This window comes from Myotis brandtii, unplaced genomic scaffold (assembly GCF_000412655.1).
Source record: "Myotis brandtii unplaced genomic scaffold, ASM41265v1 scaffold1162, whole genome shotgun sequence".
Lineage (NCBI taxonomy): Eukaryota > Metazoa > Chordata > Mammalia > Chiroptera > Vespertilionidae > Myotis > Myotis brandtii.
Window position 1 is genome coordinate 889,739 of NW_005354021.1, and position 16,100 is coordinate 905,838.

Here is a 16,100-nt window from a genome sequence, read left to right on the forward strand (position 1 = left end):
TCTTTATACTTCCAAGTACAGTTAGATTAACTCAGTAGTCAACGCAAAGTTCTAGTCAAAATGGATAACAGAAAAAGAGAAGGGAAAAAAGGATATTTTGGTTGTGGAAAACAAGAGATATTGAGTTCAGAAATTTATTCTGTCCTTTCTAACAAGACAAAAAGGGAAAATGAGTGGGTTATATAGCTTCACTATCTGGTATTAGGTAAGAAGCATTTCTTTAACTTAAGAAATGGAGTGGGGAGTAGTAACTTCCCGCCTGGATGACCGTATTTCCCGTGCTGCACCACGGCCTCCTCTTTCTCTTCCGGTCCCTGGGGGTCTGCGGGCTTTGGTGCAGAGATGGCCAAGTCCAAGAACCACACCACGCACAAGCAGTTCTGAAAATGGCACAGAAACGGCATCAAGAAACCCCACCACAAAGATACGAATCTCTTAAGGGAGTAGACCCCAAGTTCCTAAGGAACATGGCGCTTTGCCAAGAAGCACAACAAGAAGGGCCTGAAGAAGATGCAAGCCAACAAGGCCATGAGCGCATGCGCTGAGGCCATCAGGCCTGGTCAAGCCCGAGGAGGTCAGGCCCAATATCCCAAAGGGCAGCAGCTGCGAGCCCAGTCGACTTGCCTACATCGCTCACCCCAAACTTGGGAAACGTGCTTGTGCCCGCATTGCCATGGGGCTCAGGCTCTGCCGGCCAAAGGCCAAGGCCGAAACCAAGCCCCAGGCTGCGGGTGCAGCTGCAGCTCAGGCTCCCAAAGGGGCTCAGGCTCCTACCCCGCAAAGTGTCCAGGCTCTCGCTCCCAAAGGCGCCCAGGCCCCCACGAAGGCTGCACAGTAGAAGCCTCTGACTGCCAATGTGAGGACAGAAGGACTGGTGAGACCCCTGGGCTGCTGACTGCATGGAGCTGGTGTCCTCCTGTGCTATTTGTACAAATAAACCTGAGGCAGGATCTGTCAAAAAAGAAAAGAAAAGAAATGGAGTAGGACAGGGAAAAGAAATTATGCCTCATAGGCATGTTTTTCACATTACAGAGTTTATGTTTGTAGTTTGAATCTTTTAAGTATGAATTTGTGTTATATGTACTTTGTATGTAGAAATATTTTTAATTTTTATAATTTGGTAAAGTTTGCAAATTAGGGGATAATCTAAGGAAATACTGGTATTTAATGTATAAGATAATCTAAAATATAATTAAGATTGTCATTAAAGGAATTTGAATATGTGAGTACATGTGGTAAAAATATGGTAGAATCATAATTAGGTTAATACCTTAGAGTTATTTTTTACTATATTTTCTGGACATTTAGTTGATATTAATAAATATCTTCTAGAAGATTGCCTGAAGTGGTTTTAAATTGTTGAAATCAAGTCACATTTATTTTTCAGTAATTATCATCTGATTACTAAATTTAGTAATTATTGTCTGTGTCCAAAAAGACCATTATAAGGTACTTGAGAACTCTGTATTATCTACTTGTGAATACCCTAGTGGTATAGCTCAACACTTTGAAGGTGCTTTCTGTTGTGATATGACAGGGCTAGGAGTCTAAATTGGCTTGGGCACACAGTTGTTGGCTCTTTCATTCCTTCTCCAGAGTTTGGTCCTTAGTTTTGTGGGTTCAGAAACATTTTAATGAATCGTCTCCAGTGCTAAGGTGCTAGTGAATTAAGCCACACTAAATAAGATACACCTAAAATTAAGAAATAAATCAGAAGCCCATGAGGAATATATTGGCCAAGTGTAATAGTTCTGGCTAGTTAAACACATTAGGAAAGTCTACTTTAAGAAACCAAATAAAGATCAGCTGTTGCTTTTGAAAACCTTTTACTTCTTTGGTATTCTCAGTAATGTTGGTAAATATTTGTTAGCTGATGAATTATGTGGCAAATGTTCTCTTGAAATTAGTTAAATTAGATTATGTTTATGGAAAAAGATTGATTGGTATTGAAACTAAATTGGGTTGTCGCTTCAGTATAAGTGATTATTGAGCATTTCTTCTTCTGGCTATCATATTGGTATTTTTAATAACAGAAAGTCATTTTCTTTTCATCACTAGTAGCCATAGCTCTTTAAAAAATACATTTTTTTATTGATTTCAGAGAGGAAGGGAGAGAGAGAGAGAGAGAGAGAGAGAGAGAGAGAAACATCAATGATGAGAGAATCATTGATGGGCTGCCTCCTGCATGCCCCCTACTGGGGATCTAGGCTGCAATCCGGGCATGTGCCCTTGATCAGAATCGAACCCGGGACCCTTCAGTCCACAGGCCAACACTATACTGGTACCTACTGAGCCAAACCGGCTTGGGCAGTAGCCATAGTTTTTAAAAACAAATATATTAAGATATAATTTATATAACATGAAATTCACTCATTTTAGGTGAACAATGACTTTTTGTAAATTTATTTCTTTAGTTATTTTTAAATACGTGTTTTGTTGATTTTGGGGGAGGAAGGGAGAGGAAGAGAGAGATAGAAACATCAATGATGAGAGAATCATTGATCAGCTGCCTCCTGCACACCCCACACTAGGGATTGAGTCTGCAACAGGGCATGTGCTCTGACTGGGAATCAAACTGACCTCTTGGTTCATAGGTCAATGCTCAACCACTGAGCCATGCCAGCCAGGCACTTTTTGTAAATTTATAGAGTTGTGCAACCATTACTACAGTCTAATTTTAGAACATTTTCATCTCCCCCAAAGGAAATCATATATCCATTTGTAGTCACTCTTCTCATCCTTAGTTTACCATGTCTAACGATGCATATTTAGCTTCCCGTAGCTGACTGTAAAATATGAGAAAAGTGAATACTATAGAATTTCCCAAAATTATTTAGCCCTCTTGGCTGGTCCATTTGTTTGTTTTAGAGGTTTGATAATTCAGAGCATGGACATTTTTTGTTGATGTTAATTCTCACTGGAGGATATTTTTTCCATTGATTTTTTTTTTTAAGAGGGTGGAAGGCAGGGTGGGGGAGAGAGGAGAGAGAGAGAGAGAGGAGAAGAGGGGGGGGGGAACATCAATGTGAGATACATCTATTGGTTGCCTGCAGCATGTACCCCGACCAGGGTGGGATGTGCCTTTGACCAGGAATCGAACCCGAGATCCTCTGATGCACAGTCCAGCACTCTAACCACAGAGCCACACTGGCCAGGGCTAGAGCATGGACATTTTTTTAAAAAATATTTTTATTGATTTCAGAGAGGAAGGGAGAGGGGGAGAGAGAGAGAGAAACATCAGTGATGAGAGAGAATCATTGATTGGCCACCTCCCGCACGCCCCCTATTGGGGATCGAACCTGCAACCCAGGCACGTGCCCTTGACTGGAATCGAACCCGGGACACCTCAGTCCACAGGCCGATGCTCTATCCACTGAACCAAACCAGCTAGGGCTATGGACATTTTTGGATATTTCTTTATTCAGACACCAAAATTATTTAATAGGAGAAAGTGGTAATAATTTGTGTAAGAGTGGAGTTGCTTTTGGGAAATGAATTTTCAAGTTTGCTTCTTGTTTGGAGGTTATAAGTTAATTAATGGAAAGAGAGAAGTAATTGAATAAATATGAAACTACAAATTTATTCGACCCTTGTTAGGAATTTAGTAGGAAACTTTACAATACCTTTTAAAAAGACTTAAGATTTTACATAATAATGTTTTGCAAATTTTACCATAAAATTAATGTCATTCTTTTATTTTCTTTAATTTAGCTTCTCAGAATCAAGAACGTCTATGTGCATTTAAAGATCCATATCAACAAGACCTTGGGATAGGTGAGAGTCGAATCTCTCATGAAAATGGAACCATATTATGCTCAAAAGGTAGCACCTGCTATGGACTCTGGGAGAAGTCAAAAGGGGACATCAATCTCGTAAAACAAGGCAAGTACTACTTTTCTTACCTGAAATAACTTTGTGTTTCATAAAATTGAAGTTTATCTGAAAAGCATGGAGGTAGGTTAAAACCCTCTCCTGGAAAACAGTAATTTAGAAGTATATATCCATGTATATATATTCACTCACAAAGCCCAAATTTATAAATGGAATTGATTTTTAGGTGATTTAAATAATATCTTTCTTATTATAATAGCCTTATTGTATGAAATTTAGAAAATACAGAAAACTAAGAAAAACATACATGTACAATTTCATACTCCTAAGAATTTTTTTTTTAAATATATTTTATTGATTTTTTACAGAGAGGAAGGGAGAGGGATAGAGAGTTAGAAACATCGATGAGAGAGAAACATTGATCAGCTGCCTCCTGCACATCTCCCACTGGGGATGTGCCCGCAACCAAGGTACATGCCCTTGACCGGAACCGAACCTGGGACCTTTCAGTCCGCAGGCCGACGCTCTATCCACTGAGCCAAACCGGTTTCGGCGTAAGAATTTTTTTAATTCTACTAATTTATTCTATTAGGTGTGTTTCCTGTGTCCCTCTATGTTTATATGTGTGTGTACTTTTTGTTACCCAAAGTTAGGATAAACTATAAATAATTTCACACCAATTATTTATATATTTTTAAAAATTTTTATTGATTGATTTGGGAGAGTTATATCATGAATGTTTCACCAAGACTGTGAGTGTGTGTGTGTGTGTATGTGTATATATAAAGCATTTTTAACCTCTGCACAATATTTCATTGTATTCACATATGGCAGTTTACTTACACATTATTCTGTTGGTCATTGTGTTGTTTTCTGGTTTTCACTATAATACATACTACTTCAGTGAACATCTTTGAACATAAATCTTTGATCTTATCTAATTATTTCTTTGGAATAGATACCTCAAAGTAGAATTAATTAGATTTTAAAACATGAATATTTTAAAGGCTGTTCAGAAAAATTGCCATCTGGTTTTCCAGAAATGCTATATACATTTACATTCCCTCCAACAGTGTGTGAGAGTGTTATTGATTCCTTGTTACAGTAGTATATTATTACTTTTTAAACTTAGATCAATTTAATGTAGACAAAAATGAAATCTACTGTTGCTTTAATAATTCTTATATTAATGATGCAGTTAAACATTTTGTTGTTGGCTCCCCCGCCCCATGAAATGCCTATTTAAACTTTGCCATTTTCCTGTTATTTAAAAAAATTGTCTCCTATTGATTTGCGAAAGTATTTTATAACTGATGAGTACTCACTCTAACATTTATTGCAATTATTTCAATTATTTCTTAGTTTGTTGTTTTCATTTAATTTTGTTTATCGTATTGACCCTTAACATTATAAGGGTCAATGTTTACATTTATATCAATTTGTAGGATGTTGGTCTCACCTTGGAGATCCTGAAGAGTGTCACCATGAAGAATGCATTGTAACTACCACCCCTCCCTCAATTCAGAATGGAACATATCGTTTCTGCTGCTGTAGCACAGACTTGTGTAATGTCAACTTTACTGAGAATTTTCCACCTCCAGATACAACACCACTAAGTAAGTAACTAAAGTAACTTATTTTTCCTTGTAATTCCTTTCTCCAGAAATTTGCAAAATTAAAAAATATATACAAACAGCCATGGCTGGTTTGGTTCAGTGGATAGAGCAATTGGCCTGTGGACTGAAGGGTCCCAGGTTCGATTCCAGTCAAGGGGATTCCAGTCAAGGGCACAAACCTCAGTTGCAGGCTCCTCCCTGGCCCGGGGCCCTGGTCAGGGCACGTGCAGGAGACAACCAGTCTATGTGTTTCTCTCACATTGTATTTTTCTCTATCTTTCCCTCTCTTTTCCACTTTCTCTAAAAATCAATGGGAAAATATCCTTAGGTGAGGATATATATATATATATATCATTCAGGTTTGGCAGAAGTGAGAGGGAGAGTTCCAGCATCATGAGACTATATTTAGGTACACCTGAAATCCAAAAGCAGTGCACCGGGATTTCCAGGGTTTTGGTATATTACCAAGTGAGTCAACATATAGTACATTCCAGCCCCTGAGGAGGAGAATTTGGCAATATTAAGAAAACTGCATGTGTGCTTACTCTTTCATCCAGTACCCCAATTTGTTAAGAATTTGAAGAGACACCTCCAACAGTATGAAAATATATATGCATAGTGTTATCCATTGCAGTATTATTTGTAACTGCATAATGGAAATTTTCCAAATGTCTAAGAATAGCAGATTACTTGAAGTACATTACGGTACATACCTGTAATGGAGTACTAACTATGCAGCTGTAAGAAAAAAAAAATTAGTAAGATCTTTATGAACTGATATGGAGTGATTTCTAGAGATAATGTTAGATGAATAAAAAGCATATACAGTATGCTGTCTTTCATGAAGGTCAGAAAGCTTATCTTTACAAAAAGAAGCAAAGAAAGGATAAGCCAGGAAATAATGAAGTTTATTACTTACAAGGGATAGAGGGGGTGGAGTGGAAAGGATACAGGAAGTAGTGACAGTTCTCTGAGTATAGCCTTTTATATGTAGTTCTGACTTTTGGAATCAACCCCCTTATTCTTCATTCCTGTCCCCTCTGGTAACCACCATACTGTTGTCTGTGTCTATGAGTTTGTTTTGCTTGTTTGTTGCTTTCTGTTTTGTATCCCACGTGTGAGTGAAATCATGGTTCTTGTCCTTTTCTGTCCGACTTATTTTACTTAACAAGAGACTCTCAGGATTCATCCATGTGGTCTCAGATGACAGTATTCCATCCTTTTTTATGCCTGAGTAGTATTCCATTGTATGTATGTACCACATCTTCTTTCAGTTATCCATCGAAGGACACTTAAGTTGTTTCCATCCATGTCTTGGAAAAATAAGTGGTTTTGCCCCGCCTGTGTGGCGCAGTGGTTTGTGTTGGCCTATGAACCAGGAGGTCACGGTTCGATTCCTGGTCAGGACACATGCCTGGGTTGCGGGCTCCATCCCAGTAATGGTCATGCAGGAGACAGCGGATCAATGATTCTCTCTAATCATTGATGTTTATCTCTCCCCCTCCCTCCCTTCCTCTCTGAAATCAATAAAAAAAAATATATATATATATATATAAAATGACTATATGTGTTGATGTTCTTGGAGCCAGTGTTCTTACTGAAGAAGAGGAACACAGTTATATATGGGGAAGACAAGAGAATCTTATGAGAATAGATTTTAATTCAAGGTATCAGTATGGATTTATGACTTTAAAAATATGTATATGTATGTATTACATGCATGTATATGTGGTCATGTATATATGTATATGTGTACATATATATTTGTGTATATATTTGTATACATGTGTATGTAATATATGCATATATATATTCACATATATTTCTTAGTTCAATTTGTTGAAAAGGACAAGAAGCAAAAGCACCCCAGTAGCAATGAACATACATGAAACCCTGATTTAGTTTCTAATACAACTAACTCTCCACTCAAAGAAACTTGGACTTCTTGGAAAAGTGGCTTATTTTAGGACAAGAGTAGGATAGAAGCTAGATCAGTCTGAGACAGCTTCTAACATTAGAAAGTAAGGAAAGAAATGCCCCCAAATAGGATGGAGACTTGTCACAAGGACACAGGAGCCAGCTTGAAGGAACTCCCACTGGCCAAATTAGAGATAATTTGAGTGCTAAAACAGTACAGTAATAAATTGTAAGCTATTGGAAGGAAAACAAATTAATGAGTCTATGCTGGCAGTAGAGAAGGAAAAAGAGAGAGCACTTGCTTATAGTAGAATGCCAAGTGCCAATGGATAGATGGAGGAGGGCAGCAGTTGGAAAATTATTATTCTGCAAATATCATTATAAGGACTGGATTAGGCAGGAATCATCAAAAGATCCAAATTTAGGGGCAGCAGGATATTTGCATTGTTCTAAAGTATTTCCCACATATTAACAGAAAAATTTTAGTAATTATAAAGTGAGGAAATTGGACAACAGCATGATGAGGTAGTTAAGATTAACACAATTAATGCAGGGCAGATGAACATCCGTGATATCCAGAGCAAGACACAGTGTCGCTCATATAGTACTATTTTTTAGCCAAGAATACATACCCTGAATCTAATCATGAGGGAATATTAGACATATATTTGTATATATAAAATTAAATTACAATTATCAAATAGCTTTTGGTAAAAACAGTTCACATTTCCATCAGTGGTATACAAGAGTGCATATTTCATTTATTTTTATCAGCACTAGTATTATGAAAATAAAACTTTGCTGTGATCATTATGAAAAATGATTTGCTTTGTTTTTATTAGTGAGGTTCACATATTTTTTGTTTGTTTTCTATTTTAAATTTTCTTATATTTATTGCCCATTTGTACTGTTATTTTTCAAGAATGAAGCTAACTAGCTTTGAAGTAAATGATTTAAAATAGTCTGAAATCTAGTCATTTCATCCCTTCCTTGCCTGTTTCTGTTGATACTGATAGTTTCTGTTGATAGGGATGACAGGAGCTACATTTTAACTAATAGTTTAATATGTTCTCCCATTCAGTGAGTTGTCTTTCATTTTGTTGATAGTTTCCTTTGTTGTGCAAAAACTCTTTAGAGAACATATTCACCAGTGATACATCTGATAAGGGGTTAGTATCCAAAATTTATAAAGAACTTATGAAACTCAACACCAAAAAAAACAAACAATCCAATTTTAAAAATGGGCAAAAGACCCAAATACACACTTCTCCAAAGAGGATATACAGATGGCCAATAGACATAAGAAAAGATTCTCACGTCCCTAATCATCAGAGAAATGCAAATTAAAACCACAATGAGATATCACCTCACACCTATCAGAATGGCTGTCATCAGTAAATTAACAAACAACAAGTGTTGGTTAGGATATAGAGAAAAGGGAACCCTTGTGCACAATAATTTTTAAAACATGCAACACCTGACTGTTTATTCAGGGACACTGATCTCTTTTCCCTTAGATCGTCAAATAAAAAAAAAAATGACAATAGCCAACACAGCAATAGCTGTCCAGTGTGAATGAATCAAAATTATACCTATATTTTTTGTCAAGTTGGCAAAAATATGTCTTTTCTGGGGAGCTGCAGAATTTTAGTTATTAGTTTATGTGTGCCATGAGATGGAAAAGGTTGAAAACTACTGCTCTAGGGAACAACAGAGGATACCTAATGTTCTCTGTTAATCTTCTTATGTCTCTACATTGTTTTCAGATGAACAGTTTACTTGCTGACTTCAAGCCATTCATTGCATTAGTGGAATTATATTTTTCTCATTAAGTATGCATTTACACAATATCCACCACCACATTTGCTTGCCTTCTCACCGCTAGAACTTGCACATTCAGTAGGGTCAGACCCAGTAGCAATGAAGGAATGTATGGATGGCTGAGAATAACAAGATATAGCTCTCTTCCCTCAGAAAAATGTTGTTTTGTGTGTTTCTTTCCCACCCACAGTTGCAGGTGAAGATCATGAGATACGTAAGTGATATAAACCAAAGCATATGGTAGCAGTGGATCTTCTTTTCTTTTTTAGCAGTGGATCTTTAAGAATAATGAGGGGAATTGTCAGGGAAAACCTGACAGACTAACCACATGACCATAAGTAAATGTATTTTGTTGAGCCACAGAATTTCACATTAAAATCATTCAAGGATTACTTTGATGTAGAATTAGGGGATTGAAGCAAGGTTACTCCACTTCCGTCCAGTTCTAAATTTTTTTTTTTAATTACAGATTTTGTGTAGTCTTAAGAACTGCCTTACATAGTTTTTTTGGAGGTAATTAGGGCACAAATAAATGAAATCTCCTTAGACTATTTATTCTGGCTGTTGTTTTCTAAAAAATTTAACAAAATGGGAAGTCTGATGTTTTTTGTTGAGACATGAATGAAATGTCTGTTTAAACATAATTGAATAATTAATTATTAAAGTTGGAAAAAGGTATGTGAGCATTGTTATGTACCATAAAAATTAAGGTTCTATTTGAACCATAAATCACCAATGACTTCTGGCAACTAGCTATCTGTTCTCAAAAAAAGCTTTTTCCTCTAATCTCAGCATCTGAAGTAGACTATACATGTTGTTTTCCTCCATTTAGGAGAATTATTACCCTTTAAAATAAAAAGGGAAATAATGGAAAAAGAACTTCTGATATTTGGAAATAGATGCCAGTTGTTTTGCTGATCTGAGGTTCAGGTCTGAGGTTTCCATCAGAGTCCTTATAGCATGTGTTCAGCCAGAAACCACATTATCAGATAATTCTCCTAAGACAAAACTGACTATAAGTGAGGAGATTTATGGATTGATAACTCATATTCTAGGTCTTAATACCTCCATTATTATTTTTTCAAAGATTTCCTCTTATACTAGCAACTTTAAAAAATACTTTCTAGTAGTTCTGTGCCTATTTAGAATATAGTTAGAAGTAGACTTGAATCTACACATAATTTTGGAATTAAAGGAGATTAGGTACTTTTCTTCTTCTTTTTAAAAAAAAATATATTTTATTGATTTTTTACAGAGAGGAAGGGAGAGGGATAGATAGTTAGTTAGAAACATCGATCAGCAGCTGCCTCCACGCCCCCCTACTGGGAATGTGCCCGCAGCCAAGGTACATGCCCTTGACCGGAATCGAACCTGGGACCCTTGAGTCCGCAGGCTGACGCTCTATCCACTGAGCCAAAGCGGTTAGGGCGGTACTTTTCTTCTTTTGAGATCTTATTTTCTGAGGCCTTTATTTTTTCTTAGAAAACCATTCCTCTTTGTATCCAGTATGACTTGGTAACCTTTTCAGGCACTGTTCTTCCTTTCCCCATCAACAAACGCTGTTCTTAGTTCTCTTTCCCCTTGGCCTTAAGATACTGGTGTTAGATATTTATTTAATGGGTCTTGCTTCATAAAATACTTCAAGTAAATGTAAGATTCTTAGGAAATATTATTCCAGATGGGATAAATCTAGTAGTGAAATTTTAACTCACTTTATCAGGATTATAATTATTAGACAGAATGAGCAGGCTTTTTGAAGTAAACATAAAGGGAATTCAGGCATTTAATATATAGTGAAATCAATACTAAGTAACATTTTGAGTACTCTGTGTGTGCTTATAGTGTTCTTCTATATGCCTTAAACCTTTCTACTTAACCCAGGGGTGGGCAAACTTTTTGGCTCGAGGGCCACAATGGGTTCTTAAACTGGACCGGAGGGCCGGAACAAAAGCATGGATGGAGTGTTTGTGTGAACTAATATAAATTCAAAGTAAACATCATTACATAAAAGGGCACGGTCTTTTTTTTTTTAGTTTTATTCATTTCAAACGGGCCGGATCCGGCCCGCGGGCCATAGTTTGCCCACGGCTGACTTAACTCTTACAGAAGCATATGAGATGGTTACTCTTATGTTCTTATTTTACGTTGAGAACACTAAGGCACAGATACATAATTTACCAAGTCATACAGCTAATAAGTGGTAGAGCCAAAATTAAAATCTAGATGTTTTGCCTCCAGAGTATGTTATTAGCCATTACTTTCTATTGGTTTTAGCCATTACTCTGTATATGCAGTTGTTATATAACCACTTCACTTAAACAGGGGACCTGTTTATATTTGTTTGTTAATTCATTTGGGAGGGGGAGAAAAAGGATATTTTGAAAATACTTGATTACATTTCCTAAAATTCAAGGACCACTTTATGATTTTTTCACATTACAAATGTTTTCTATATTTACATTACACATTATTTAATATTTTTGTTTGATCATCTCATTAAAAAGCATATATTTTAAAGGGAAACATCATCATACTGTAAATGTAAAGCCAATATCATAAATAGAGGGTAACTTTAAAAAGTATTTATTTAAAAATTAGTAAGGTGAAAACAAAACCCTCTTATTAACTAGCCAGATATTGTTGCTTGCCAAATTGTGTGATACTTAAAGCTCCCTTTCTCTGTTAAAAGGGAGAATAGCAAATGTTTGAGAGTTATAGAGATCTACTGTTACCAGGTTGAGATTTCCTACCTCAGTAAGTGGACAAAAGAGAGAAAACTTTTACTGATACATGTCCACATACTACCTAAAACCAGAAATCTGACACTTTAGGAAAGTGAACTGTTCCCTGCCAGTGTGGATCAGTGGTTGAGTGTGGACCCATGAACCAGGAGGTCACGGTTCAATTCCCAGTCAGGGCACATGCCTGGGTTGCAGGCTTGATCCCAAATAAGGGGTGTGCAAGAGGCAGCCCATTGATGATTCTCTCTCATTATTGATGTTTCTATCTTTTCCTCTTCCTTCCTTTCTCTGAAATCAATAAAAACATTTTTTTTTAAAAAGGAAAGTGAACTATATTATTCTAAGTCTCTTCCAACCATGAGAGACTTTGCAGTACCTACTCTGTTTAAAAAGAAAGTCAGCCTTTAGTTTAAATAAATGAATTTATATCTACAGTATTCTTTTACTTGCTTAATTCATCCTAATGTGTTTGTAACTTTCCAGAGTAGAAAGAAGTGTATAATATTGCAAGATTTGGACACTTATTTTGTAACAATTCTTGATAAGATTTCTGGAGTTGGTATAATTAACCTCCCTAACTATAAGGTAAACAAAATAACCAAGTTAGAAAAGCTGGCAAAAAATTTGTCTTTTATAAAAGACAAACTAAATAAACCCAGTTCATTGCATTTAGTATTAAAGGTTTTTGGATGACCGTAGTATAAAAATATACTTTTATTTTAAAAGAAAATTACTTATTAAGTTGATGAGAAAAGATTGAATTGCATCTAGAACTGGGTTTAAGAAATTTATTCATTTTATTTTAAAAGAAAATTATTCATTACGTTGATGAGAAAAGATTGAATTGCATCTAGAATTGGGTTTAAGAAATCACATTCTAATTTATGCTGTGCTGTTAAGATTAGAAATTCTAATTCCAGTGTCTGGCAGCAAATGTCTTCATCTCACACCAAGCTGAAAAGAAAGCCTACAAAGAAGCTGATATTGGCATAGGGCCACAGATAGGTTTGTAGCTATTGTGAATATAGAATGATTTTTCAGTTTTTACTGCTTCTGTGATTGCTTTAAAGTGATTGAATAGATAGAAAATGGCTAAGTATAGCTAAAAAAAGACTTTGCTTAGTACTTTATGAAGCATTTTAGCAAGAGACAAAATAAAATGTTTCTTTTTATACTTGTTAAAAATATTAAAGGAGAATGTACAAGAGAAATAAAGAAGAGTATGTATCCTTTAAAGATATTCTTTAATGCAGTAGTAGCAAGATTCTATTTACACATGTTATGTAGTGTTGGTCAGACAGTTTTCATTCTGAAGTTTTGTTAGCTCTGCGCTATTGAATATCAATTCCGCCCCATACCTACCTGCTTTGCTCCTATTTTCTCAAAAAAGAGAGTGGAAGGGAGAAAGGAAGAGTGAGAGAGAGAAAAAAACATCAGTGTGAGAGAGAGACATCGATTGGTTGCTTCCCAGACTTGCTGGGGATAGAACCTGCAACCTAGGTAAGTGCCCTTGACTGGGAATCGAACCCTCGACCCATCGGTGTGTGGGCTGACACTCTATCCACTGAGTCACATCGACTAGGGCAGTAATTTTTCTTTTTTGTTAGGTCAGTGTTTTTAGTTGATGATTTTTGAAAGTGTTGGATCTATCAAAGTATTGGAGCTATTGAACAATCACTCATTTAAAAAGATTAATGTGGTTTGTGTTGCTATTTGATGTAAAATATTTTTTTTAACTTGAATTGCTTTTATCTCACCTTTACCTCACAAAGATTGTAACTAAGGTTTTTTGTTTGAAAACCATGAAAGAGTTGGACTGAAAAGAAAACTTCCTGGAATTGCTTCATTGCTTTTAAGCAGGACACGTGGGTGCCTCTAGGACAGGTTTTCAGACAGGAATATATACAGGGACAAAGAAGGGAAAATAAAATAGAAAGTTAAGTTAAAAAGGGAGAGCTTAGGTGAAAGAAGAGCTAATGGGATGGGAAAAAGCAGTGCCTGTTGGAGAATGATACAGTCCCAGCAACAATAATTCTAAACTCCGTTTGTCTCACCACTGCCCTAGGTTTTCTCTCACTTTAACTCTCTACTCTTACTACATACGGAGTGGGATTTGTAGGAACTGAGGATTTATTTATGGACAGTCTGGGTTAGAATCATCAGTGGTGATCTGATGAAAACACTGTCCCTTTTACTGTCCTTTCATGGAACACCAGATGTGTATGTTTAGAAGGTCCCTTTTAAAGAATTGTCAGATGAGGGCAGGGGATTACAGAATAACCTGGGAACTATGGAAGAGATGAATTTCAAGGATTCCAATGGTTTCAGATAAAGGTTTCCTCTGCTATCTGAAAGTATAGTGTTCCTATGAAATATTTTGTAGGCTGAACTGGTGTAAAGCAAAGAAGCAATTACCTTAGGACACATCTTGTTGCTAACAGATGCACAAAATAAATCAAGGTAAAGCACAGATGTTCACAGACATGGTTCAGAGCTATGGCAGTTGATGCTGAGCTGCTGAGTGTAGTTCCCGAGGAAGGAGGTTGGCGGTGCCACTCTCCGCTCAGGTTTGCGCTGCCTCTGTAACGGCTCACTGCACAACAAACGCTGGGCTCCATATTCATTTACTGCCTTTTTCATAAAAGTGAAAATCCTCTTCAGATTTCTTTTGGCTAATGAAAACAGGTATTAATGTAAACATTTTGTAAAAGTAGAGTGGCATAAAGCAAACTTTAAAAAAGCTTTTATTTCTGCTCAGTCCCTATCCAAGAGTGCATCTTTTATTAACTCTGGCTTTCTTGGCTCCTAGCTACTGCCTCTGCTGCCCCAAAATTAGAAACAGCAAGAGGATGTGCAGTCTTTTCATTTGTCTGCTTTGTTTAATATTTTTCTCTTACCAACAAAATTGGATACTTTAAAAGTACTAAATAGAACAAACTAAATATATTCATTTATGGAATGTTTCTATGATGCTTAATAGGGATTAGCTGTAGTGATTATTTAATTAGCATTATAAATTCCAGGTTCATTACAAGGAAAAATAACTGCATTTGTTACATAGAAAAGAAACCCTGATTGAATTTTATATGCACACAACAGCATGGTTAACTCTTCAAAGCATTATTAAACAAAAAGCAAGGCACAGAAATTCCATTTTCATAGAATTCAGAAATAGGCAAACTTAAGCACACAGAGAATGTAATATTATTAAGAAAAGTGAAAAAATGATTAACACAAGTCTGGCTATCTCTGGGGAGGAGGAAAGCTGTTATGACCAAGAAGGAGCAGGTAGGTGGGAAGGTGGTTTTGGGGATTATGGATGTTCTATTTCTTGGCCCAGCTGGTAGCTATGTGAGTGTTTATTTACTTTATAATAATTTATTAAGCTGTACATTTGCATTATAAACACTTTTATGTGTATGGCTTATGTTTTATAATTAAAAAATGCTGCTGAAACCGGTTTGGCTCAGTGGATAGAGCGTCGGCCTGTGGATTGATAGGTCCCGGGTTCGATTCCGGTCAAGGGCATGTACCTGGGTTGCGGGCACATCCCCAGTGGGAGATGTGCAGGAGGCAGCCGATCGATGTTTCTCTCTCATCGATGTTTCTAACTCTCTATCTCTCTCCCTTCCTCTCTGTAAAAAATCAATAAAATATATTTAAAAGAAAAAAAATGCTTTGAAAGAAGGAATAATATGGGAAAAACTAGAAAAAAACTAATTTTTTTCTACATGTAGACATGCTTTCCTTATCAAAGTGAGTGCAAGTTGTTATCATAATTTAAAGAACATCAAATGGGGGAGGTAGTTATCTGTACAGTGCCAAACATATTTTTTGGTCTAGTCAGCAAATAACTAGAAAATATAACTTCCATTTTTTATAGTCAAATTATTTCATGGTCATTTTCTGAGAATAATGGTTTTTTGTATGATACTTTTTAAGTATCATTTTTATATAGACCAGTTAGGAAATTTGACTAGGGATCTCTGAATGATTCAATTCTTTGGTTTGATTCTGTATTCTGAGGATTTTTATTTGATTTTAATAACAAATAGTGCAGTGATTAGATTTCTATTTTTTCTAATTATAATGGATTTTTAAAAAAATGTAGCATAGGCTGCAGATTAATCTTTATCTTCTATTTTTTGTTTTTACTAAAAATTCTTTATATATA

The 16,100-nt window shown here is 36.1% G+C and overlaps 1 protein-coding gene and 1 pseudogene across 1 annotated transcript in view; both read left to right on the forward strand.

The window, feature by feature from the left end:
* The first annotated feature begins 225 nt into the window (after positions 1–225).
* Positions 226–962, forward strand: LOC106723838 (annotated as a pseudogene).
* A 1,424-nt stretch (positions 963–2,386) lies between these two features.
* BMPR2 (bone morphogenetic protein receptor, type II (serine/threonine kinase)) overlaps positions 2,387–16,100 on the forward strand; it is a 56,786-nt gene continuing 43,072 nt past the window's right edge. Inside the window, exons 1-3 of the mRNA XM_014528917.1 lie at positions 2,387–2,396; positions 3,712–3,882; positions 5,277–5,447. Coding sequence (XP_014384403.1) covers positions 2,387–2,396; positions 3,712–3,882; positions 5,277–5,447 — 352 coding nt within the window. The remainder of the gene's footprint in view (positions 2,397–3,711; positions 3,883–5,276; positions 5,448–16,100) is intronic.